Raw genomic sequence first — 27027 nt, 5'->3', positions numbered from 1 at the left:
CTTATGCCTTTAGTCCTTTCGTGTTCATTATTATTAATTCTAATCATTGCTGTTTGTCCTGTTTTAGAGATCTTCATGTTTAATTAGCCCAGCTGAACAAATCACATCCTTCCAGCCAGACTGGCTTTCATGCAAGTGGACTCTGGATATTGACAATTAGGCATTTGTTGTCTAGATTACTTTTTTGGAGCAAAGGAAAGAAATGGGCATTTGTAGCGTGTGACTCACATGGTCTATTTTAGACATCTGTGTACACTCAAGTGGGAAGAGCAACATGCTAGAGACACCCGTTTGTCTCCATCAACTATAAAATTAGCCTTGCCATCCTGCACGGATTTAGGGACTGTCAACCTTAGGTGGGGTGGCTCTCATCCTTAAGGACTGTCCTTTTACTAGGCTAGGTTTTTACCCAGCCAGTGATTCATGATGGAGTCCTGTCCTCATCTTGCAGAGCTGGGAAATTTCCATGTCCCAGAGAAAAACTTCTCATTCTCCCTCTTTGCTTACCCAGCAATTACAGCGTAGCCGTACATTATGTAGCTGGAACTGTGTGTGTGGAACTGTGTAACTCAGGGGAGAGCTTCTGTTCAGGAACAATCCTGGAAGGGACCCCTCAGTGCTGGCATTAACTGCTTTTGGGGAGTTTTGGCTCTTTTCCATGGCATTGGGGTAAAGGCAATGAAAATGTGCCCTGCAAGACCTGAGGCACAGACAGGAATTCTCAGCACTGCTCTTCTCCGTGATCTCCCACAGTTTCAGGACTTTGCCAGCATTCCACTTGCACCTGCAAATGTTCCCACAGCAAAGGGAAAGAAATTGAGGTAATCTGTATGGAAACTCAAACAAAGCAAAGCTTTCACAGAAACAGTGTTTGCAGTTAATAGAACGTTGTAACTACTCCAAAACTGGTGTAATGGTGGACAGCTGTAGAAGGGAGGGAGCATTTAGAAACATCCTTAGGGTCTGAGTATGAGCATCTTCAAACACTTTCATTTTAGCTCAATCTGAATGCGTGTGCTCACATTCAGTGATGAACTGATGCTGGTTTAAGGCACCTAGGGCCTCGTGCAGAATATCACATTAAATAAAGCACTGGTGTAGGGTGGTGATAGGGTTGCTCTCCATAAACATCATCAAGGTTAACTTCATCCCAGCAGACTTTCTTTGAGGTTCCCATCACTTCAGCTTTATAAAGCATCAGGTGTTTGATCTGCATTTAGCATAAAATCAGCATGAAGCCATAATGTCAGCACAAAGAGTTTATTGTAGTGAGCTTTGGGAAATGTGAAAAAAAAAAAAAAAAGTGATTATGTCCACACCTGACCTGCTGCAAAACTTTATTATATTGGGTGACCTGCCAGAGGACAGATCTGATATTATTGTCTGTGGTGCTTAGATTTTATGCCACTATACTTCTGTGAATTTACCTGCTTATTCCAAGGAGCATAAAGAGATAGTGATAATAAACCACCTAGTGAAGCTATTAGAATGACAAAGGTGCTTGTGTTTCAACTGCAGTAGTATTTTCTTTCTCAAAGGAAAGCTAAATAAAGTTTTCTGGTAGAAATAACAAAAAGGGGGCATTCTGATTGTAATTAAAACAAAAAGAAAAAAATATTTTAATAAAACAAGAGTGTTAGTGGTTGATTTATTCATTTTTAGTTCTATATTTCGTAGTAGAAAAAGAATCAAGAAAAAGTAGACATATTGAGTCTTTAGTACCCCTTTGTGATTCAAACAGTATTCCAATTTCTTGCTGGTGTAGATTTCATTAATTAAAAAATCTGGTAATATTCTCAATATCCTAGCTATTCATCTGTGTTACAAAGCACACTAGGGTTTTGCTTTTGAAAGCTAAAATATAGCAAGTTGTTAATGGAATTTATATTTGTGCTCCCAAGAGTTTTATATGAAGTCTTGAGGGTAACCACAATCCCTGGCGAGAATTCTCTTTCTTATTAAAGCTGACCTGGACAGGACTTGCTTTCAAGCCACATTGAAATTGTCTAGAGAAAAGGAGACAGCACACATTCTTCTTCTCCCCTGCCTCTGGCCAGCCCAGCATAGCACCGTATCTTAGTCATTAGCTAGGGAGGGAAAGAAACCAGTACTTCCCAGTTCTGGAAAAGAAAACCACTGAAGAAAAAATACACTTACTAGATTCCACAAACTAATAATGAAAGGTTTGCTTGATCACCAACAACTTAGTCCTGACCTCATGAACTGGAAAATATTTTCTGTTGTCCTTGGGTAAGTTTTGTCAGTGGATTGTCTCAGGGTTTCTTGGGATGCATGAAACAACTTAAAAGGTGACTTGCTTGGATTTTAAAACTCTTATTTATTCAGTGCACTTCAGTTTGCTAATTATTTAGCCCAAGCAGAAGCAATTAGCTGCCAGTAAATCATTAGCAATAAGCTTTCTGTGATAGTCCCTTTACAGAGTTAGCACCTGCATGAAATTCTTGTTCTAAATCACCAGCCTGGATCTGCCTCAGTCTCTGCATTAATAAAGTAGGAAAACTGGTAGAGAAAATTTAATCAATATACACAACTCCCCCCCTAAAAAAAAATAAATTATGTGGTTTTTGCATACATCTTTTTTATCAAATTGATATTTTAAGGTACATTTATTTTTGCATTTACCTGGCTTGAAGTTACTGAAACTGCTTTATAAGTCTAAAGCTGAGATTTCCTAAGTAAAAGCCTTCCTGCTAAATATAAGTTTTCTTGCTAAATTTAAAACTGTATTCTTATGGTAAAATAGATGAAGTTGTTTGAAATTGGATGTATAGTGTTATTATTGTACTCATTTTTAATGAGGATGTAAAAGAAAGAATACTGATGGAATACTTTATCTAACTCTGTGGAGTGCCAGCTACTTTGTAAGTTTGTAGTGCTGTCAGTGTCAGGAAAAAGAGATCAGTTTCTTTCTAAAAAGAAGTTGAAAAAAATCAAAGTACTTAGGAAAGGATTGAAGATTAAAAGGAACATAAATTTTGTGTGCAGTTTTTAATGATAATGATGATTTTCTGACAGAACTTTAAAAAACTTATACATGATCGTATGCTATTTTTGGAGAATTATAAGAATCAAATAAATCTGTCAGGAAGCCAGATGAGTACTTGAACACAGAATTATCACCCTGGTAACTTACATCAGCCTCAGAAGATGATTTGAACTGTCCTGCTGGTAGATTTGAAAACAGTGTGAAATATATCCAGTCACTGGCCATATGGCATGCATCCACCTTCCAGCGTGAAAGCCAGTATGTGGCACTAATATGTATTTCAGAGGCATGCTAACTTCCAAATGGCTGAAGGATACCAGCCAGCTGCCTGCATGGACAGAGAGAGAAACCAAAATGCAAGGGGAGAGCGCTGCTGAAACCCTTGAAGCCTCCTGTGCCTTTGCACCAACTCTTTGCCTTATAGAGCTCTGAGCAAAGCCAAACAGGAAAGATCACAGACCTCTTGCACTGCCAAATATTTTGTGGTCTCCGGGAGCTTGAGGGTTGAACTGTGAGACCTGTGTGGTATGTGAGAGGGCTGGAAAGGATTGTTTCCAGTCGGGAGGCAGTGACAGCGCTGCTGGATCTCAGTAGCCTGCTGAGGTGCCAGACAGCCTCTTCCTTGGAGCTTAAAAAGGATGAGTGATCCAGCTGCTAGGTCAGGTGAAGTACAAACTCCCTAATTGCAGTGCTTACCAAAAGGAAGAGAAAACACTCTGTGGAGTTTGCAAAATCAGAGTTTTATTTTCTACTTTCAAATATACCCTCCAATCTTTAAAAGTCAATAGTGATAGTTTTCCTTTTTTCATCCTGTACTTTAGAAGAAGGAAAATACTTTTTGTGTAGGCATTAGAAACTCTCCTATTGCTGCCCGAAGGTGGCCTGGGGCAATAAAGCAATCTCTGATACTTTTTTTGCTTGACAGACTTAACTTACTTAAATACAACTGGAGGGTATGTTGTGAAGTCTGTCATTTAGGCAGGTTTTGCTTGCTCCTTGCACCCAGATTTTTGTGCTTTGTAGTAATTGTGGTGATCGGATCCTTGGGTTGCCTTTCTCCCATGGGGTCATAATGTGTGGAGGGAAAGAAATATGTGCTGGTTTGCTGCAACGGTACCAATCAGACCAGTTCCAAAAAAACCTGTTACAAATTTTGCTTTCGGCTGCTGTTGCTGTTCTGTGGCCACAAACCCTACTCATTCAAGAGGCTGCTCTTTTTCCCTTCTCCCTCTGCTTCCCTGGCTTAGTCCTATGACTTTCTTCTCTCCTCTCCTCCTCCTCCTCCCTCTTTTCCGAAACTCATTGTTCTTAGATTGAAAGCAGACACTGAAACCACCACAAACTTTTCTTTGGTTTGAAACAGCCCTTCCTGTGCATTCTGTGCATACAAAATGATTTGCTAGCAGTCCAGATCAGCACCATTCACTGAAGAGAGCAGGAAGGACTAAGACATGTGCATGCTGAAAAATTCTTTATGAGGAGAAATTGCACTGATCATAACGTGAAGACTACTCCTGACCTTAGAGGTCCCTCAGGAACAAGGCACCACGAACAACAGGCCACCAGCTGTGAAAAAAAATCCATTGGGATCTCACTGTATGGTGGCTGGCAATGTCTTCTGACCAAACTGGACGCAGTGTAATGGCATAAAAGGATTTTTATCCCTGATAAATTTTAGACTGTATTAACAGTGCAGATACATTGCCCCTTGATCAGTCCTTAAGAGCAGCTGTGAAGTTTCAGTTCCCATTTAAGACTCAGCAACAAGGTCACTTCTGAGTGAGATCTATTTTCACATGTGAATCATCAGAAAGACAACTGATTTGGGTTATTTTTTCTTTGAGCCTTGCTTAGTTTAGTCTCCAATGAAGTACAAGAAAATGTGTTTTTTCCAAGTAACTCAGTTCATTTCATGGTAGATTTGACTTTGATCATATCTATTGTTCTTTTTTTTTAGTCTTTTAAAGGAGTCTGTCACAACTGAGTGTGATTTGTGCTGTGAAGGAGGAGTGTGAGTCAATTTTTAAAAAAAACAGTACCAAAATAACCTTTATTAGGTGAATACATCAAGGCTGTTAGTTTTTGTCCCTTACTCAGTAACAGAAGATTTTTCAGCTTTGCAAATAAAAACTGCAACTTCCCAAATGATGCACATCCTTACTTTCTCTGCTGTTCGGGGCTCCTTGTTACACACTTCATCTCAGGTTGAAGGGCTTTGCATTGAAGGGCACATTCCAGGTAATCTGACTGAATTCTTTTGTATCCTTCTAAATGATGAAACACAGTAGCCAGGAGTTTGCAATAAAAGTATTCACTCCTCTGTGAAAGTTGCTCCCTCTGGTGTTTCAGTAGAGCCAGTGCTTGGTGACTTTTAAATCCAGAGTTAGAATTCAATTACATTACAGTAATGAGGGCATCTGTAATCTGTAAAAGTATTATTTAAACTTACTGTATCTTGCTTAAAAAAAAAAAAATTTGTTCAGTCAGTATTTTCTTAGAAACTCTTGGTGTCATTGCAGTGAATGCAAAGAGCCACACACATACCTTCCCATCTTGGTTTGAATGCCATCTTCCCTATATTCCCTATATATAACCCTTTCATTTTACTATAGTATTTCATTGCATTCCCTAGTTTTATGGATTTAAATAAAAATAGTTTGTCTAATTTTGGAAGCTTTATGTAGAAAGCACTCGTTACTTTTTTTTTTTTTTTTTAATAGAATGTAAAGTTATTTGTAGCTGTCAAGCTAGGAAAAGAAATGAAGAAATGGCATGTAAGCATGCTTCTGATTTAAATCATTCCCAGTTCGGCTGTATTAGAACTTGGACTTGTTCTTAAAACTCAAATAAGATTGACTGGATAAAATATGAGGCTCATACCATGTAGCCAAAATCTGTACATAGCATCTGAAGTGTTTCTTGCATGCCTAAGATTGTAAGTCACTCAGACAAGCTTCTTACTGCACTGTGGGGAAATGCTGCCACCTGTTTGGTTTAGCTGTCTGCACTTAATAAGCCAGAGTACTTTTCCCAGTCTAGGACTCCTGCAGTCTTCTTTATATCCATTTTGTTTGGCTCAAGCAAAGGATATTTTAAACAAGCTGGAAAGGAAGAGTTTAAACTTCCCAGGTGAGCATTGTGAAAGGTGTTTTTAGATTGGCATGTTGCAGGGCATGTTGCTGAGCTTGCAAGTGGCATAAAAAGTTACTGCCTGTCAGGTGAGATGGAGTGACTGATTGTATATGTGTTCATTAAACCAGTCCCCACAGTGAAATAAAACACTCAATGAGGGAGTAAAGAAAGCAGGTACATGTTGTCATCTGCCAGGTGCTTAGATTTACTTATTTGATCTCTTGTAATCATCTGCAACAGAAATTAAAATGAGAGTAGGAGTAGGAGCAAAATCAGCTTGTCTTTTGAGTGAATAAATTAATATTTGCTGATGCTCTGTTTCTTACATTGAGGAGAGTAAGATCTTTGTAAACCCTTTTGCCACTGAAGTCAGTGTGAATTTCGTCATGGATCTCTGAACAAATCCTTAAGAGGCATACTTCTATCAAGCTATAAAATATCTTGCTGTAGTGCACAGTCAGCCATGGTCAAATAACAACCAAGGACTTTTATTACCCCAATGTTTCTGGTGAGCTAATCATGAAAGAGCATGAGGTATAATAAAAATTCCAAGAAAACTCTTATTATAAACTCTTTCTTTTCATAACAGCATGTGATGGTGTATTCATACTTTCTAGCTATGCATTTCTGTAGAAGAATGACGGTACATATGGAGAAAGTCATAAGTGATTCAAATGCCTAACAATTAAATGAGCACATAAGACTTTATAGTCCTTTCTCTAAAGAATATTGAAGTCTTTATGTATAATTTAAAATTTCTTTAAGTATAGTTACTGTTTGATTCTATGCACTAGCCCATAAACTTATTACTATAATGGTAATAATGTCATTTTCCATATAAGTATATTTATCTTTCTCTACAAATACATCTTACATGTGCATGTGTAATATATGCAAATTGCATTTTGTTTTATAGCAATTTTTCATAATGAATACAGATATGAGAAAATTCTCGAGGCAACATATCTCTCAGGCATATATCTGCTATGCTATTGCCAGACTCAAATGGTTTCTAATGTCTGAAAATTTGCACTTAAAAAGGAAAAATAAAATATTACCTTTATTTGTCTTTCTTTTTGTTTATCTTGAGTCCTTATACCGCAGAGAAATTCCTTTTAAAAAGCAGCAGTGATGTAGCCACTATTGCTGATATAATTTAACATTAGTCCTGATAGGAGTGTTTTAATGAAAAAAACATAGTTTATGTCTTATATCACTATAAACTGTCTAAAACCAGCATTCATTCAAGACATTTCCATATTCAAATAACTTCTTCCAGTAGAAGGGTAGTAATAAAAGAAAGCACATACAACAAATTATATTAACAGAATAATTGCGCATTAATGTTTGGGTGTCTGTCCAAAAAATAAATGAATGAGGATGTTGTCTGATTTTTGCAGAATGTAAGGTGCTGAATGCAAACATGGTGTGCATATGTCAGTGGCTTTGGCAGGAATGGTAATTTAAAGACTAAAGGAGAAGTGGGTCTCCTTATATGTCTCTTTTCTTGGAACTTAATAACCAGTCCCACAAGCTGGAAAACAAAAGAACTGTTTGTGTGTCATCTGGTTTCTTCATAAATATTCAGGGAAGACTTTTGTTGTTCTGTGGAAACTGCCTCTACAAACATTTTAAATATACAAATACAAATTGTTCATGCAGTCTTTGCTTTCGTAAATACTCCATCCTGTTTGGCTAAGCCCCATGTAAGTGGAATTTGAATGGCAGGACCTCCTTCCTTGAAGCCTAGCAAGGGTTCAAGTGGTAACCAGGCACTTGCTTTCTGCTTTTTCTCATTAAATTTTAAAGTTTTGTTTAATTAAAGTTGTAGTGAGGAGGAAGAAACTTGGAGTAAGGTTGTTGGTGGTGTAGGCGCATGGAAACCCTCCTGCCCCACAGCCTGCCCACCCAGGAGAGCAGCGTGCCCAGGAGTGCCCACTGCTGTCCTGAGCAGGGTGGGTTCCCAGCCGCCCTCTGCCAGCTCTGCCAGCCTGCAAGAAACCTGAAACACCGATTCCTGTAAAGTTTGCATTGACAGAAACAGCCACAGCATTTTGGGATACACTCTGTAAATACACGATAATTGTAAGAGATACTCTGTAGTCACTTAAATATTTTGAGGGAGATTTGGAACTACATGATCTTTAAAGTGTCTTCCAACCTAAACCATTCTATGATTCTATTATTTTATATCAAATATATAAATTGCCTTTAATTTCCACAATTTCTTGCTAGTAGCTGCACAGATCCATACAAAAATGGCCTCAGAAAGCCAAAAGTTCTCATCTGTTTGTTGTGTTGTTTGGATAATTTTAAAATGGGTTAAGAATCAAACCAGGAGAGATAGGAATACAGAATCACAAACAAAGCACTCAGAAAAATTTTCTTCATAACTTAAATAGATTTCTCTAGACTATAAACTCCAAAATTCTTGCTGACAGCTTGACCAGCAATAACCTTTTCAGTACTTTAGGTATAATTTTAACTAATTTCTTCTTTTCCATTCTCCATAAGAGAGTGAGGAACTCAGCACACAAGCCTTGCATAAAATAATTTCATTTAATTGTGCCATTTTTAAAGCATTGTTAATGGAGGCCGTACATCTTGTTAAATTTCTGGAAAGCAGCTTTTTTCCTTTGTTCTCAAGCTGATGGCTTGGCCATAAAATAATGGAGTCTTTGTGTTCATGAAAATAGCATTAGGGAGTGCTCCTCTCAACCTTCCTGTGGCAAATGAGCTGGTACAAATGGGAAAGAGATGGTCTGCAATGAAAGTAGCATGAAGTCAGCTGGCTATATCTCTTTTGTTTGGATAAGTTTCAGACTTCTTGTTCAGGTTAGCAAAAACTGTGATTAACAGAGCTGTGCTGCTGCTCTTTGCTGAATTCATTCCTCTTACTGCCTGCTCGTAAATTGTCCTGATGTGACCATAAGTGTCATTATCCATATCACATTGATAAAGGTGAACACTAGCATGACTCATTAAAGCAATGCATGGACATGAGGATGCATATTCATTGGTAATATATAATCACAGTCCTTTAAGGAACTGTAGAAAATAACTTGCTTTTGGCACACCACTGCCATAAAGGTGGATTAGGTGTTTTAACAGATGGCTTTCTAGCCTGTTTTTAAAGACCTGCACTGACAAAGATCATACAACTTCCTTGGCAGCTTTTTCCATGTGTCAGTACCACTCAAATCAGAAACCTTCTCATCATTTCTGATCTAGGTTTACAGAAGTGTAAGATTATTGCTTCTTTACTCATTGACATGTGCCTCAGAGGAAAGATTGTTCCTTTTTTTATTTTTTTGCCTCAAGTATGAGCTTTCTACATGCTTGAAGACTGTTATTATTCCCCTCTTAGATTTATGTTTAAGCTGTCAAATCACCCAGTGTTTTCCATGAAGCCTTCCTCCCACACCCATGCCCTGACCTATCACACTTGCTGTTTGAGCACCACTGCCATTTGTGGCTGTGGAACTCCACGTTTCACTTCTTCAAAACTTTAAAAGTTTTGCCTTGAAATTTAAGAAGGTTTCAATAACTAGAGAAACGGGGGGGAATGAATAGCTGGGACTTGCGCTCTGCACAGCCGTGGTGTCTAAACCAGGGCAGGGAGCTTGCGGCGCTTTGCGGTGCGGCCGCCTCCGCGGTGCCGGTGGCGGGCGCCCCTCGCTAGATGGCACCACCGGACCGATGGACCGGGGGCGGGAGGAGCGCCGGGAGCGATGAGCTCCTGCTCCGGGAAATTGCTCTCTCTCTTTCCGCAGCCGTGTGGCCGGATGAGATGGAGAACAAATGCGCACACGTGGAAGCCTTGCTTCCTCCAGCTGTGCCGGCTTCTTAGCGATCAGTGAACGCCTTTATACCGCGTTTCACTGTGCAGTCCGAATGTACCCTGACTCCTTGTCATTTCAGCTCCTTGAACCTTATCCCGATGGCCCTTCTTGGTACATCTTCCTGTTAATATTTAATACACAGGAACTGAAAATACTCTTCTGCAGCCAGATCTATGCAGCTGTGTAGGCAAGAACCATGAAAAGCACTTTGTATGTGTGTGATTGGAGGGTTGTATTAACAGGATGGCTAGGGTGAGGTCCCAGGCAAGAAGAGTAAGGCTTTCATTTTATGTATTAAAATGTGATGGTAAGCATAACAGCAGGTGGTACATCACCTACAGTTGGAGTAGTAATTGTTGAACGCTACTTTTGAGTTGTAAAAGTAATGAGATCACAGAAAGCACGTGGCTGGTAACTTTGTGTATACGCAGGGTAGCCATAAACATGAAAGGAGAATAGCCTGTCACGAATCTCCCCTGGTCACACTCTTCTGTGATGTCTTGTTTTCTGACAGGTTTTTCTGATACCATTTTAAATTCCCCAATTTACACAGAGTTCTTCTCCCTACCCCATTCTTGTGGTACTTGTTGCTTGCAGGTTCCCACTGCTAATCAGATTGTTCTTGAAGACTGCATGTGGCGTCTGTATAGGAATGTTATGTAGAAGTTAAATGAGTCTGCTTACAGTTCTTGGTCCATCTGTACCCATTTGGAAAGTTTGCAGCTGTAGACCTGGAAGTTGGAATTTATACCATTTGTTCTTGTCAATGCCCAATGTCTTGGGAGACAGAAAAGGATTATTTCATGTTTTAAGAAAAATATTGGTTTTCTTTAGTATACATATATATGTATCTCTGTGTTAATATCTACATGTGCAAATATAAGAGGTACATGATGCTGCTGCTTCCAGGAAAAACATTTCTGAGAACTTAAACTTCTTTCTTACTGCAAGAAGTGCCTCCAAGTAGCTGGTCCATTCAAAGCTTCAAAAAGAGTTTAACCTCTTGTCCAGAGCTATTTTGATTTGAGATCTCAAAAGCAGGGATTACCTGTAATGTCTTCTTGGTGGAGCAGGGCAGCTGAGTAGGATTTTTAGTTTATCAGCAGCTGTAGTCTGTGTGTCATTGTAAGATATCTATCTACTGTATTTTATTTCTTCATTATGCGCTTCATCTCCACACCAAGCATAAAAGCACATTTTACACAAGCTAATGGACTCAAGTAACCTTCATCAGATTCACAATTGAATATTTTATTTCCTGCCACATTAGACTGCAGCAGCATCCTGAACAGATTCCATTCCCCACCTACTTAGCTGCATTCAGTTGAACAAAACAATTTCCTCCTTCCATCCTAAATTGTTTTGTGATTTTTTTAGGATGTCTTTACCAGGGGATGTATTTTAAAGGTATGTGAATTGATTGACAACAGGTAGAGTTTAACAGGCATCTATTGAAGTATGAAAAATTTGTTGGGAAAGTTGGTGTTGGGAGCAAATAGTTGTAATGTATGTAAAAGAAAAATATCGAATATACTTCTATGGCAAGTTTGTATGATAAATATGTGTATAAGGATCAGTAACTTCAGCAGTCAAAGTACAGGTGAGGATGGAGATTTCCAGGATTTTTTTGGTAATTTACCACTGGTAGGTTGTCCTCCTGTAACTACTAATACTATGGTAATACTTATATAACAAATGATCCATGTAAATCTTTAACAGGAGGAAAAAATGTGAGTTGTGTTGCCTTGAGCAATCCCTATGCCAGCTTTCAGTCTTTTACTTCCAAGCATAAATAAGTGTGTTGCATAAATCCTATCAGAATTTGACAATAGAACAAAGCAGATTTTTCCTGCAGATTGTTCACTTTAGTTGTAGGGAGGATCTGGGGAATCAGACTAATTTAACTGAATGTTTGTCCAGCAAAGGATAGTTACCTCTGCACAAGTTTAGTGTTCAGCCCATGGGTTGTGAGAATGTCATCAGAAATTGATTGGTTTCATGTTGTTTGATCATTCTGCTCTGTTATGCTTCTAACTAGCATGATAATGTAAAGCAAGGAAATGAATTCTTTGGAGAAATAAATAATTTCCTCTAAAATATAGCAACAGATCCTGTTCTACCTCCAAAGTACATCCTTCCTGTGTTGGGGAAACATTGCTACAAATAAATATAAATTGATATAAATATTAACATAAAAGCAGAAGGAAAAGAAAAAAACAAGGAAAGAAAGAAATACTCTCTCCAAGACTTGTGTATATAAAACTGTGGAAGGTCATTCAAACTACCTACATCAAGACAACTTCCTTACAAGTGTCATGTGTCAGGAGTCACAGTGAAGTCAGCCTGCAGACTTTGCCACATACCTGTGCTTCTCATAACTTCTTTTATTTGTGTTCTTACTCTTTTCTAAAGGAAGGCATTTGCAAGCTTGGGATGACACGATGCAAGGACTGCAGAGTGGGGCTTACTCTGGCTGTGGGAGCAGTGAAATCAGCCTTTTGGGAGCACCAGTAAGAACAGAAAGCATGTGAAAATAGCCTGGATTTCTCTTTCAGTGTCCATGGACCTCAGTAAGAAGTAGGAATAACACTAGATGTAAAAGCCATGCCAGCATCTGGCTGTGGCATTGAGTCTTGATTGTTCTGTGTCCAGGACACTGCCGGTGTGGTGGGAGATGAGGCAGAGCTAGCAAGCAGGAGGGTGAAGATTAGGGGCAGATTGAATGGGGTTCTTCTTGATAGCAAATGGTAGGGGTATCAGGAAGTGGTACTTTTTAAGTTTGCTTGAAAAGTTTTTGGGGAAAAGTTGTTTGACAAGTTTTCAAGAAATTATACAGCCTCCCCTTGAAGCTGACTTTGATTAGGGCCAGCCCTTAAACCTTGCACAGCCTTGAGGTTCTGGGTTGTCCATCAGAGGTCTTTGGTTCTACTCCCTGCTACACAGGGGGAAGAAGGGGGTGATGTTCAGCTAAGAAATGTCAGAGCAGTAGTAGCTTCTAATTTAGACATTAGGACTTCCCTTTAAATATAGCTAGAGGTCCTGTGCTATCCTGACTGCCTTTGTCATGGGAACCTCAACTCAGAAAGGAGGGAGAGTGGTGGTTCCTGCCTTATAATATTAGGCCAGAAGAAACAACATCAGCTCTTAGCTTCCCTAGGAAAATTTTTAGTCAACCAGACCCTTTTTCATTGGAGACCTATCTTTAGATACCAAAGCATTTTAAATCTTGTAGTAAATTTCTCATAGGCCACAGGAGTAAAAAGTAAGTAGAAGAGGAAATGACCCATGAAATATTTGCAGAGGTGATGTTTTGTGTGTGTTCTGCTACAATATTTCCTTCAGTGTATTAAGTGTTTATATAGCACTGCAGCCACTATTAATCCAAGTAGTCATGTTTTTCCTAGCCCACCACGGACCCTTACCTTATGGTCACCCCCTTGAAATTAATCAAAGTGAGCACAGAGTTGTCATCACTGGAAAATAGTTTATTATTTTAGAAAATGTGATCTATTTCTGCCTGGCCAGAGCTGGATGTTGCTAAAAATATTGAGAATGTTAATGTTACGTGGGCTGTAAACATCTTTGACAGATACACAGGCAAAAGAGGCAAATGAAGACCCAGTTGATCCTGTAGTTCAACTGGTACTATGTGATTAGTTCAGAACTCAAGTGCCACATGCAGAGGGCTTACACTGTGATCATAGAAATAGCTACTTTCCTGAGAACACAGGAGGAAAAGCTTTTTCTCTAATTTGATTTGACATCCTAATATATGTTCCCTATTTAAAACTGTGCATTATTAATAGAATGAAACCTGTCCTTAGTACTGGTTTGATTTTTATTTCTCCTCATATTTCCTACCTCCTCTCTTCTGTCTGATTTTCAGGGGTTTTTCTCCCTTTTCTGTCACATTTCTGTTTCCTTTGTATATGCAGGAGCAACTTGAAAGATACTGGTGTGTAAGCAGCTACTCATATGTCTGGCACATAAGCTAGTTCTTAGCTACAACAAGCAGAGATTCATTGGGTTGCAAAGTTCAGCTTTGTGACAGGCAGAAACTCACTGAGGTGTTATTCTGAATTTCTGGTTTCCAATGGCCAATTCACCCATGCTCCTTTCCCCCCCTCTTTTATCATAGAAATGCTGCTTCACTCTTTTTTTCAGGTGAGAATGAGAGATCTGGTACCATAAAATTAAAATCTCCTTTGTCTCCAAACTTAGTATCCTGTTTTCATGTCTGCTCCTAATAAATGAAGAAATGCAAATAGCTGGTGTTCTTCCTGCCTGAACTGGACCAGGATGTTTAACCCTTTGGCCTTTTAAGAAATGGCACTGTGTTTCTAAAGAATTTCTCAATCTTTCTAAAGAATTGAGACAATTGTAGAAAACATGAAAGTTCAAAATATTTGATATCTGTCACTCTTCATTTTTGCTCTTATGATATTTGCCTCTTCCTAACCTCCCATCTTCCAGGACTGTCATCCTTTTATTCTGTTTTTAAAAGTTTTTATCTCCTGGGGGAAGGAGAGGATGATTTATCTCTTCCTGCTGCTCTCTGTTCCTGATATCTGCCTCATCCCAGGCCTCCAGAATGTAACCATATTTTGTCCAGTCATTCCTGCGTCACCATTATCTTTTCTTATCTTGCTTTTTGTAAACATTTCCTTCCCTCTGTCTCCCATTTTGCTTCTGCTGCTCCTACTAGAACACACTTCAGCCTAAATAAAAGGCAGTAAAAGACAACTTGCCTAATGTAATTTTAACCATCACCCCCTTTCTCTTCTACTTGCTTTCATTTGATGAAATTTAAATTCTTTTGCAGAATCTTCTGTGATGAAGTAACTTTTCTTGTGTTTCTGTTGAATGTTTATGATAGTTGTTGTATTAGTTTATTTAGACAGGAGGGGAAGACAGCAACAATGGTCAAAGAAGTGTTTCTGTTCACTCTAAAAACATGAAGTGCTGTAAGGCCACAGTGCATAGGAATAACCAGTGAATATTTTTGTCTGTATCATCGCTGCTTGTAACATTTATTGCAGCTCTGCTCTGTTAATCAAATTAATAACTGTTATGTGCAAGCCAGCATTAAGACAAAAATTAGGGAAGAACTAGAAGTTCTTTCTCATGGCAGAGCTGCAGAGAATTTGGTTATGTGTATTAATAGCTTAGCTATCATATTGCCCTTGAATTTAAAAGAGAGAAAAGTTACATTTCCAAATACTGCTTTCATTGTAAGAGATTGTTAGTTGTTAAAGCCACTAAATACAAGCTACAAATTGGTAGTGTAAAGTTTATTTTTCTTGGCTGAATTCTAGTGATATATTTTTAGCTTCATACTTTTCTGCTTAGCTAAATTGTATAAATAGCAGATGAATTATTTTTAATTTAATCAAGTAAGTTCCCCTCAGAAACAGTGACAATGCTGAGAAATACACTGTTCCTGTGTTTTAGTTCTGGACTAAGACCTTGCCAGAAAGGTGCCCCTTGAACATTTGCCCACTTTATAATCCAAATAGCAGTTAAGGGATGAAAACTGCAATGTCCTGGCAGTGCAGATTTACTGGCATTGAATCCAAATTGGTCCAGGGCCAGGTGGGTGTGAACTGACCCTGCTGGGGAGAAGCAGTGTAATGCACAGCACAAGAGAAATACAGAATTTTTTTTTTTTTTTCACAAATATCAAACTGCATACTTCAATAAAGTAATTTTGTGACTATAGTAGAGAAGGGTCATTGGCTTAAGGACTGGATTATTATCTGTGCTGGAAGACATGACAAGCATTGTGCAGCCTCTCTCTCAGTATGGTCTGGGGGTTCTGCATTTCCAGCATTTCCAGCTACATAATTCCCATCACACTTGCTATCACAGCTCTCACACAGTTAAATTACAAGTCAACACAATGTCAGATAAATGTCAGATTAAAAATTAGATTAACTGTCAAATTAAAATGTCAGATAAAACAAGAAAAAATTAACTCCAAAAACTGGACACAAAAAGAACCTCTGATAATATAGACAGAGGAAATGATATTGCTTTGAAAATACACCAGGATGTTGATCTGATAAGAGGCTCTGGCAGGACCTTCATATGTGGTGGTTCTAGACAATTCATTTTAATTGCTTCTATTTCCATCTTCAGCTTAAAATGTATTATTTTTTCTTGAAAGGATACTTTTATTTTTCTGAAAGGACCTTCTGAAAGGTGGACTGCAAAAGCAGTAATTGTTTTTGAAAGTATATTTGGAAGATTATTATAAATCCCTTCACAGTCTAGTTGCTGATTTGCTAAAGCAGGCTGTATTTCAGAGATTTGTGATAAACTTCATGTTGTTTAATAACAGGAATGGAAATTGAAAAAATTGCATTTGTTCCATGGTGACATATACATAATGCATTCCAAGGCTGTGTATGAAATGCTTAGATATTCACTTTTCTCCTCCACATCATTGAATTAAGTTTTTTCATAAAATGACAGGGGGTAAATATGTTAATTGCTATGTCGATTGTCACAGGCTTCTTGTTCTGAATTTTTTTATTAAATACTTCTTTGTATTTTGTGTAAGTGTTCACACTGCCAAAGAGCCAGAGGTTACTAATGAAGGCTTTGGCATGCTTGAAGGTAACTGAAAACAACAGAGAATTTGAGGTGAAAGTTGGGACAGTTGTTTTGTGAATGTTTTGCTTTCCCTGATTTATGGATATGTGTTAATATATGTCAATGTCCATGTAGCTGTATGTTAAGTGATATTCATAAAACAAAGAGGAAAAAAAGTATAGCTTTTATTTTAGGCAATGTTCAGATAACAAACCATCAGTTGTAGATCTGGCAGTGACCACAAGTCCCCCACTTTGATCTCTGAATTTGTGGACCAACAAAACTTTTCTAAAGTTTGCTTATATTTCCATTTATAAGAGTGTTTTCCAATTTGGATGGCCCATAAGCATTGTCAGGGAGGTTTTACAGGCTAGAGAAATTTCTTATTTCTCCAGAACAGTGTTACTCTGATGAACTACTTCTTTGTTTTTCAAGAATCGAGCTGTATTACAGTTGTGTAAGCACTCATTGTTGCTTTCCTCTGTTGTCTCTGATAAAATTATTTCTTTTCTGATTTCTCACTGGTGCTTTGTTTAATAGAGTTTTCTTCTTATTTTTATTGTTTGTTTGCTTTAGTAAAACATAGTAAAACCTATGCCATAATGGGGAAAATGGCTTCATTGGTCATGCCATTTGATTTTGAAGGCTTGACATGATGCTATTTCTCCATCACATGTTAAAGCTTCCACAATTCTGCCAACAAGGTGCCTGTGGCTCTGTTATACTCATCAAAATTGGCTTCTGCCCTGGGTTAATGAGCAAGTATTTTTGGCTTTTATGTGGCTTTCAATCAAATCTGGCAAGCTTTGGTGATTAAACTCATTTACAGGTACGAATTTGTATTCCACGAAACTGTCTTCACCACATGCAATAGTATGTTAGGAATTAAGTCAAACTCTGCTTTCCTGGGCCATGCTGGTCTAATTACAGTAGAGTATGCTTTAATGAGGATTCTTCTGAGCTGCCTCTGCCTGATATGGCAAACAGCCCAGAGGCAAATTTCAGATCTCAGTGTCAAGAACTGATTCATTGCTTGTCTGCAATTAACAGCTGTGCTTCAGGGTCTAGATAGAAAGCTGGAATAAGACTCTCTTTCAGCTCATATATTGAACCCAGAGTTGTTGGCCTTTTCCAATGCAGATGCAGCTCAAAGGCCAAATAGAATAGATTTGTCACATAGAAGATACTGCACAGATTATGGAGAGATAAGACAGTTTTGATTAAATTAACTCAAAGGCTTTAAATTGCACATCAAATAATGGTCACAGACAGTGGAAGGGATTTCATAAGGACAGAAAAACAAAGAGCATCCAGGAGTAAAACAGACCTTTTCAACTGAGAGTGATAAGAGTGATAGGTCACTGGTTATATAAATGAACTTTGCCATCTTTATTTTAATTGTTTGTAGCTGTAGGAGCTAGTGCTAAGCCTGCTTTGTTTGTGTGTGCCCCTTTCTTCTCATCTAATGTTGTGCACTTTCCAAAACACCAAAAGAAAAATTGTCATAGGATAGCATATGAAATATTATTGCTAGTAATAATATGGAGAAAAAAAATGCAGATTCTGTTCCTAGAAATTATTGCTCATCCCAAACAATATTCATGCCTCAGGAAAGAAGGGGGAAAAACACAACAGGAAACCTTCTTTCATAAATCTGCTTTGTTTAATCAAAAATATCATTGTTCTTGGCTAGCTATCAAGGCAAATGTCATGGCATCCCATAATGCTGGCTGCAGGAGCAGGCTTGTATCCCTGGTAGACACTGTTACACAGCCTGACCTAAACACAGCAAAGAGCTGGAAGAGTGGCCTGGTTGTGAGTTGGGAGATTTTGCTTGAGATACTCTTCTCAGATATACCAGTCTACTTTTTGGGAAGAAATCTGCCAAGTCGTAGTACAGAATAATACATTTTTTGCCTCCTGTCTAATTCCAGGGATAACAGCCAATTTGAATCTTCTTTTGGAAGACTTTTGTTCGCTGCCATCTGTAGATGTTTGAATGTGTAGTGTATGGAACAATGTTTAGTGCCCAGGATCTTTCCGTCTTTCTTTGATACTACTGTTTCAAAAATGCATGCTCTCTTCCATTAAATAGCTAAAGTTCAAGTGGTTTAAATCTTATTTTTTCAAACTAGAGAGCAGCATTACTCACATACCAGAAGGCTAAGTAATGTCTGGGATTTATTAAATCATTCAGCAAAGTTGACCACAGACAGTTGCATATAGAACAAGTGCTGGAAGAAAAATAATCTGTGATGATGTTCATTATAATATAACACACACAGACTGAGAGCCAAATACTTGGTATAATTTCTGTCTCTACAATTATTGCATTTCTTTTTAAACCTTTAACTAGCTTGACAGTTTTGGTTACAGAGGGTTTGAGCACAGAAGAAATATGTAGGGAAATTTAATGTTAATTTGACATTTTGGAAAAGCTGCTATGGGCTATAACAAGATGAATATTTATTGGTGACTTTAATGAATAGGTAACTTTTACTGCCAAGTTAGTGTTGTTCCACACTTTTTAAAATCTTACATTCCAAGTGTATTTGCAAAATTCTATTGCTGTTTTATTTGGCAAAAAGAGCATTATTGAAGCTGAATAGGGAATAGGGCAGTTTTTTGCATCTGTTCCTAGTATTCCAAATACCTACAAGACTTTGGCAGTTGATCAACCTTTCATAGATAAAGTGCTACTTGAGGAAAATGCAAAAATAATAAAATGGATGTTACTGATCAGTCAATGCTAATGTAGTGTCAGAAATAAGTGAACAGGTGTTCTTTGGAATTTTAGGCCCTTACTACTCTCTAAACATTTAGCTCATTTTACAATCACAAACTGAGTATCCAAAAATTGAGCAAAGACAAAAAGAAATAATTATTTCCTGCATGAAACTATAATCTGAAATTTCTTTGCTACTAACTATTATGAGCAAAAGAACATCAAACCAAATAATTATGAAAATTCCACAATAAGAAAGTCATGCAATCTTGTTTCTGCTACAGTGAATCTTCTTGGTTTGTTTGGGGGTTTTGGTTTCTATTATATTACAGCCCAGAGAAAATTTTAAACTTTGCTTTGCCTTATTTTAATTCTGTTGTTTGCACATAAAAGGATATTTGTTGTGTGGATTAAGTGGTTTGTGAGCAGGGTTGGATAACATAATTATGTTTTCATTTTTTTAGAAGACTGTGGGATGTATTTCCCAGAAGTGAAAAATCACCCAGACAAATATTTACAAAGATGTCCCGAGTCTTTAAAAAAGTGGCTGAAACAACTGAAGAATGCTGGGAAGATTCTGCTGTTAATTACCAGTTCTCACAGTGACTACTGCAGGCTTCTGTGTGAACATGTTCTTGGGTAAGTGCAAACTCCATTTCAAATTATATCTGCCCAATTTGGAGATAAGCCTGAGTTATTGGTAAGCTAATTTGAGTTTTGTTTATGTATGATGAATTATTTGGTTCCGAGTTTTCCACTGGGCCCCTCTCTAGTGGAGCGTTACAAGAGACGGAGTAGTCGATCTGTGAGCCTGTGAGCTGTGTCTGACCCACAGCACACTCACAACCTGCATCCTTTTGGAGGCATCATGATGGGATTGAAGATGCCAGGGAATTATCTTTTAGGCCAATATCCTATCCACCATCTGATTCCTAACTTTATTGTAAACTGTTGCTAAACTGTCTTATTTAAGCCACTTCTTTTCTTGCTTCTCCAGCAGTGAATGCAACTAGTAGTACTGTTACATTTCCTCGCAGTAAATTTGCAGGAAAATCTTACCAGTACTTTTTCCCATTAGTGGTTTTCCAAAGATGGCTGCACATGAGAAATGTGCTTCTTCACAGCAGAAAAGATACAGCAGGCAGTTTATTGCCCTTGGCAACTGGTGGAGGCTGCAGTTGCTGATCACAGTAGCTGTTTGTAGCATAATGTTAAGAACATGGCTGGTCAAGTCAAATTCAGTGAAATTCAGCAGAACTATCACTTACCTAGAAAATAAATTACCACTGAAAATAAATCAGTGATGCAAATAGAGGTGACAGAGCAAGACGGTTTATCATTAATCCAAGAAATAAAGTAGTTCAGTGTGACCCTACCTTGGCTATCAGGATATGCCAGGGAACAGCAGAATGAATACAGCAGCACTGTAAGAAAACCACGGGTAAGGTAAAAGACAGAGCTACCTTCCAAAACCAGTCCTGCCAGTATGACTTCTCTTTTGTACTCTCTAGGCTAAATGCTAAAACAAAGCATCAGCTGTGCCAGTTCTCACTGCTTTGCATGAACATTACACTTGCTCGTTTGAGGGAGAAATCTCCCTCCTGACAAAAAGCAATTCTCCTTTATGAGCAAGATGTCTGTGAATTACCTCTTTTGTGTAAATCTGTCTAGTTATTTCATAGATGAAAATTTGGTATAAAAGTAAATTCTTGGCCACATACAATGATTTTGGCTTTCTGTTCCTTGGTGAATAGTGTTCAGCTGTTGAAGGTAGCTGTAGAAATCCTGCTGGAAGACAGTAAGCAAGATATCAGAAATGATCAGTTACCTTTCAAAACACCCAAAAAAGATATCCTGGTAGAAGGATACTGTGTCACCTGTGTCACTCTCTTTTCCACAGAAGTGTAGATTGTTCTATGGTATTTATTACAATCATATTTTCCAGTGATTCATGCAGTGTGGCTTCCAAGTAGCTTTTGGAGAACTGAGTACTCCACTGTCCATTAGACTTTAGCGAAGTGGGGTTATTTTCCTGAAAATCTAAACTTTTTAGTGATTTCGTTTGTTTCATGCCTCTCATATGAGACATAAAGACTCTTCGTATCTGTGCTACTTTTTGCTGTACTGGAATATAGTTCAGGTTCACCCCTATTATCTCTGCCCTTAACTTTATTTGACCAGGGTAACTGGTTTTTATTCTTGACATCAACACTTACAAATTGCACCTACATAATCCTTTATTAAGGATTATTAAGGATTATGTAGGTTAATCAAAATGATACTGAGAAGCCCAAAATTGTATAGTATGAAATAAAAAAACCCATAATGATAAATATGAAAAACAGAGATGCGTGTAAAGTTTTAGCCTCTTACTCCTAATATCCTTACCTTGTAACTGTTTACTTTTTTGCACTTTGTTAAAGAAGCTCCTTTTTGGTGAAGAAATTATTGTCTTCATAAAAGCTGTGCTGGGAAATTCATACTTAAGTGTATCATTTACCATTTCATGAGCAAAATATCCCAACTGTGCTCATCTGACAAAATTGTCCTTAACTAGAACACATTTTGGTAGGGAGAGGAAGTACAAGAAAAAACTTCATTTTGAAATAAAATGACAACTGTTTCCCAGCCAGAGCACAGACATACTGCTGGCATCAGTAAAAAAGACATGTAAACCTTAAAAAGCAAGTGCCAGCTCATTCATACAGCAGCATCATGGTGTGACTTTTCAGTCTTACCTACCACGAGGATGCTGCCCAGTTAGTTGAACCTTTAAATGTTGGCAGAAGCACACCTCGAGATGAGTCAATCATCACACAATCACTGAAGCCAACTGTATTTCACTTTTTCAGGAATGTTAGCCACCTAAAAGTGAGTAACTTTTTGAAGCTGGTCATTTCCTTTCCCTCTGTGGTTAGTGGAGAGAAACCACTGGACATTATCCTTGGCAATTCAGTCTGCATGGTTATGAATTATGTCTGAAATAAGTGGGATGGATTACGTTTCAAGAATGTGGATGTTTCTCCACGGATTCTGTCTGTGGCGTCAACCACTATCTGAATTCAGAGTGCAGTTTTTAGAAGGTGGAAGTTACGATACATGTGTAAGATACATCCTGCCCAGTGTGCAAGCTACTTACTGTAACCACAGGCCACTGTACCAATCACAGGCAGTGATTGGTGGAACAGATTTGCTTTATGTATAATGTTACATAAGAGTGTAACACAAAGTCTCTCATAGAAACAGCAGCTTTGTACATGAGATTGAATATATTGTTTCAAAAAAGGCCACAGATAACAGCATCTCCTCACACAAAGCAGTTTTTCAGCAGAGTAACAAAAAGTTACCAATTCTTCTGAAAAGTCTGTTTGTTCTGTTTCAATTTTTTTATACAAAGCACTTGCCACTTTTCCCACAAATCAGAGAATCACAGAGTCATTTAGGTTGGAAAAAACCTTTAAAATCATTGAGTGAACCAAGCACCTCTGTGTTCTCCACTAACCCGTATCACCAAGTGCCACATCCACACATTATTGGAGCACTTCCAGGGATGGTGGATCCACCGCTACCCTGGGCAGACTTCTCTTATACCTGACCACCCTTTCTGCGAAGAAATTTTGCACAATATCAAATCTAAACCTGCTCTTGTACAACTTGAGGGAATTTCTTCTTATCCTCTCACTTGTTAATAGTTCTTTGTTGTGCTCCTGAAACGCTTGCTTTGTTTTGCATTTAATTTACCACTAGATGGATTATTTGCATCAGATGCTAATTTGAAAAGTTTATCTCTGTTGATACTTTTCACCTGAGGACAGAAGAACCCAGCCTCTTAGCTCAGCATCTGGAATCTTCCACATGGAAGCAAATTTTAAAAACACATCATTGTAATATTTGATACTGGTACTTTTTAAAAGGCAAAGGTTTACATATGGCCATGAGTAGAGAAAAATTAGACAAAGCTGAAATTTCATTAGAGAAAGGAAATTTAAAGGACTTATATTTTAAGGCTGGAATGTAATTTTGAGCACAGCCCAAAAGCTGTCTCTCATAGAGAGAGCATTCAGTTTTTGATAAGATATCTCAGTCCCATGGAAGATCATGACTTATTTGAAAGTGATATAGTTAACTGGTTTGCTTCCACCAAACTTCCTCTACTGCTGATAGCATTTCAATGCCTGTGTCCATCCTGGACTTGCCATCTGTGATTTCTTTGTTCCATTCAAGAGTATCTATCACTTTTTTGGATTTTATAGGCAATGAAGTCAGCTAAGCAATGAAATATTTCTAATAAAATAAAGTGTGTCATAGATGAGGAATGTTTTCTTACATACCATGCTGAGACATTCAAACCATTTAAACTGATGGGATTTCCACAGTCCAGATAACAATCTGTATATATGGACCAAATGATCTTTGAAAACTCTGTATTTAATGGTGGGATTCAGCAGGCAGATGAGGACTTGAAGCTGGTGGCTGTTTATTTGTAGTCACATGTCCAGCCTCCCTGTAACCAGCAGGTATGTAGTGAGAGCAGCCAGCAGAGTCTGAAGAAGGAATTCAGCTGTCAAAATGGTGCTTCAGTTTTGGAATATGTGAGATTACACTCCAGTTTCCATTGGCTGTAAATTAGATCTATGGGGTCTGCCAAGAGCATCTTAGGCCTGTGGATACATACAAATAAGCACCTGTGTTTAAGTCTCTTCAGCCACTTTCTACCCCATTACTTTAGATTTTCTTTTTGGAAAAGAAAATCCCTCATTTTACAACTTTCGGTCCACGTCTATGCATATGTTGCCATCTCAGATTAAAAAAATGTCATCTGTTACATGTTCTCCTGAGATCAAGGAACATCTTTTTACAAATAAAGAGTGTTCTCAAAGATAACTCACTGGGGGTTTGACTCTCTTTTGACAGCCTCAGGAAAAGAATAATAGACATTGAACAAGCATCAAAAAAAAAAAAAAAAAGTGACAGAAACAAGTACCTTAAAGAAATACTCTGATGTTTTCTTAAGTCTTAAAGAGTATTTCATAACATTTTAAGTAACTTGTGAGTTTAATTAATCACATTTACTTTACTTTCTAGGAATGATTTTGAAGAGTATTTTGACATTTTGATCACAAATGCTTTGAAACCTGGTTTCTTCTCCCATACACCAAATCAAAGACCTTTCCGAACTCTTGGTAAGTTGCAGCTGTAAGTCCCTTCTCATCTGCTTACTTCTATGGGAAAAAAAAGAAAGAAAATTAAAGCAACGGAACACTGGCAGTGGGGTGGGAAGTGAACTAAAATTCTGTTAAGACTGAGGACCATTGAGAAATTAAAAATTACAGTGTTGAGGACAATTAAAAGGCAGAGCTTTGATAGTAATTGAAAATACATTGGGGTTCAGATATTTCATCAATAATGAAAAAGAAGCTTCATTGTGCTCACAGGGTCATGCAAAGAAAACAAAATTTAGTTCTGGGAAAAAAAAAAGCAGAAATACTTAAAGAATTTAAAGGAAATTAGGAGAACTGTACAAATAAAATTGTAAAGCTGAAGGAAAGAATTTATGATGGAAATCTGACAGCATTAAGTGTGTTTACTTTGGCTAAATAATGAGAGAGCAGGTGAAAAGGAAGCACCCCTGTACTCACTTAATTTAATTAAAACAATCTGAAGCACTTGGCAATGTTGTCCATTAGGTAATTAAGGTTGTAACACAGGAGGTTTATAAGAGCAATGTTCATTGAACTACAAATAACAATAAAACATTGCTGAAGACAGTTTACTTTTCTATATTTTGGTAAATATCTTTATGATTAAGTTACCTGAAAATTAATCTTATAGCCAAAATAACTTAAGTCAGCATACACTAAACCGCCGTTGATCATTAATTTATAACAGGAATAGCACCATTCCAGCCCAAAAGAAATTTTGCTTGTGTAACTTCTACAGTAAATCTGAAACAAGCAGCAAAAATACATATTGAAACTATATTTTAATGTTTCACATATTTATATAGGAAAATAAGAAGTATCCGAGGTGTGATTTTTAAAGGATTAGTTCAAATAGTTGCCAAGCTGACAGTTTGAGAAAAAAAAGTAATCTCAGAAGGGAGATTGAAACTATTTGTATGAAAGGAGAAGGGGGAATAAAATCATAAAGGGTGAAAGAGGCTTAGTTCTGCAACCATTTGATTTAGTTTTGTATAAAGCAAATTGAAAATAAAATGAAATTCGCTTTGGATTTCTTTTAAACAATCTGATTAGCCTGACTTCCTGAGGAAATCCTGCTGTGTGCCTCTGTCAGAAATCCAGCCAGCAGCTTTTGGACCTGTTGAACAGTTTCAGTAAATTTAATCAACAGCCAAAAAGCTCCAGGATACTTTGATGAGGGGGTTTTTGTTTTGGTTGGGGGGTTTTTTTGTGCAAAAAAGGGGCTGAATAGAGGGAGAAGACCAAGTTACTCTCTCCATTGATAATATGTAGCATTGGCATAATCACCACATTGAGCTGTAAGGAACAGTTTTCATGAAGATGTTTCTTTCTCTGCTTTCAAACAGGAACAGCATTATCTGGAGTCCTCTTATTGACTTAGTGGTTTTCATTCAGTTTATATCCTGACAATGCAATGGGGCTCAAATGTCAGTCAATCACTCATTATGTTAATACCTTATTAATGCAAAATAAAATGTAGTTTTTGTTCTGGACACTTCACTATCTAAATGTGAAGCACACGAACATAGCTAAAGTAATAATCAGATAAATAATTTGTTGAAACAACTAACCTGAGAGTGTATTTTTTTCTTAATATGTTTGTATCCAAAGACAGTAACTGCTGTCTTCTGCAAGACCAACCACAACATTCACAGCAAAGACTTATACACATAGGACAGGTTTTTAGAGATATGTTTAAAAGTACTGTAGAGCTTGTTTAAGAGTACATGAAGTTTTAGCCATAAAAGTAGGAGCATTGATATGAGAAAATTCCCAAAATAATAATACATTTCTCTAATGTTTATTTTGCTGCCCTACCTCTGTGTTCCTCACAGCAGCTGAAACAGTATACAGTGTAGCTTCTAACACATTGACAGGGAGCAGTTTTCTAGTTTTCAGAATTTTAAGGCTTTTTTTCATATCAGAACCACTGAAAATTAAAAAATCGCAGTTTCTAGTTTCTTTCTTCCTGTTGGCACTACAGACTTCAGGCAGAAGAGTTTGGCCACTGTGCTGCAGATCAGGGGGACAAAATTTTCATATTTTTCCTTTGAAAAATTAAAAATCTGCAGGTAGACACCATAGTAAATATTTTCTTAAAGCACAGAGACTAAACTTTTGCTAAGGTAATTTAGGGTAAAAAAACCTTGTTCTAGGAAGAAATGTGTTGGGAAGTAATGTGTTGTTTCTAGGAAGAAAACAAACTGAAGTAATTGCTTATCGTCATTACCCATTTTTCCAGGTCTGAGTCTCAGCCATGTTCTTCCAACCATTCAGTCTGAGCTGCAATAAATTCCTAATGGTACCATTTTTCATAGTGCTATAAATGGACTTAAGGATAAGGCACAAAATATGGAATGTGTTTTTAATTTCAAATATCCCAAGTGTTGCATTGTGTGCTGGAGCTAAATATTATTTATCTGTAACAGGACTTCTGCTCCAGATTTTGAAGGAAAGGTTGTGAAGTTTACTAAAGAGAAGGATAAATTATTCTCAGTGAATTAGTTCAAAAGGCAGTTGTATTCA

At 37.6% G+C, this 27027-nt stretch overlaps 1 protein-coding gene across 1 annotated transcript in view; it reads left to right on the top strand.

The window, feature by feature from the left end:
* Nucleotides 1-27027, top strand: part of NT5DC1 (5'-nucleotidase domain containing 1) — a 127765-nt gene that overhangs the window by 61530 nt on the left and 39208 nt on the right. The window contains exons 7-8 of the mRNA XM_054279498.1: nt 19765-19939; nt 24386-24483. Of these exons, the coding sequence (XP_054135473.1) occupies nt 19765-19939; nt 24386-24483 (273 nt within the window). The remainder of the gene's footprint in view (nt 1-19764; nt 19940-24385; nt 24484-27027) is intronic.

This window comes from Melozone crissalis, unplaced genomic scaffold (assembly GCF_028551555.1).
Source record: "Melozone crissalis strain CALT ecotype California unplaced genomic scaffold, PUWL_Pcris_2 ptg000027l_1, whole genome shotgun sequence".
Lineage (NCBI taxonomy): Eukaryota > Metazoa > Chordata > Aves > Passeriformes > Passerellidae > Melozone > Melozone crissalis.
The sequence above is the reverse complement of the archived record's forward strand: the minus strand, read 5'-3'. Positions and strand labels throughout refer to the sequence as shown.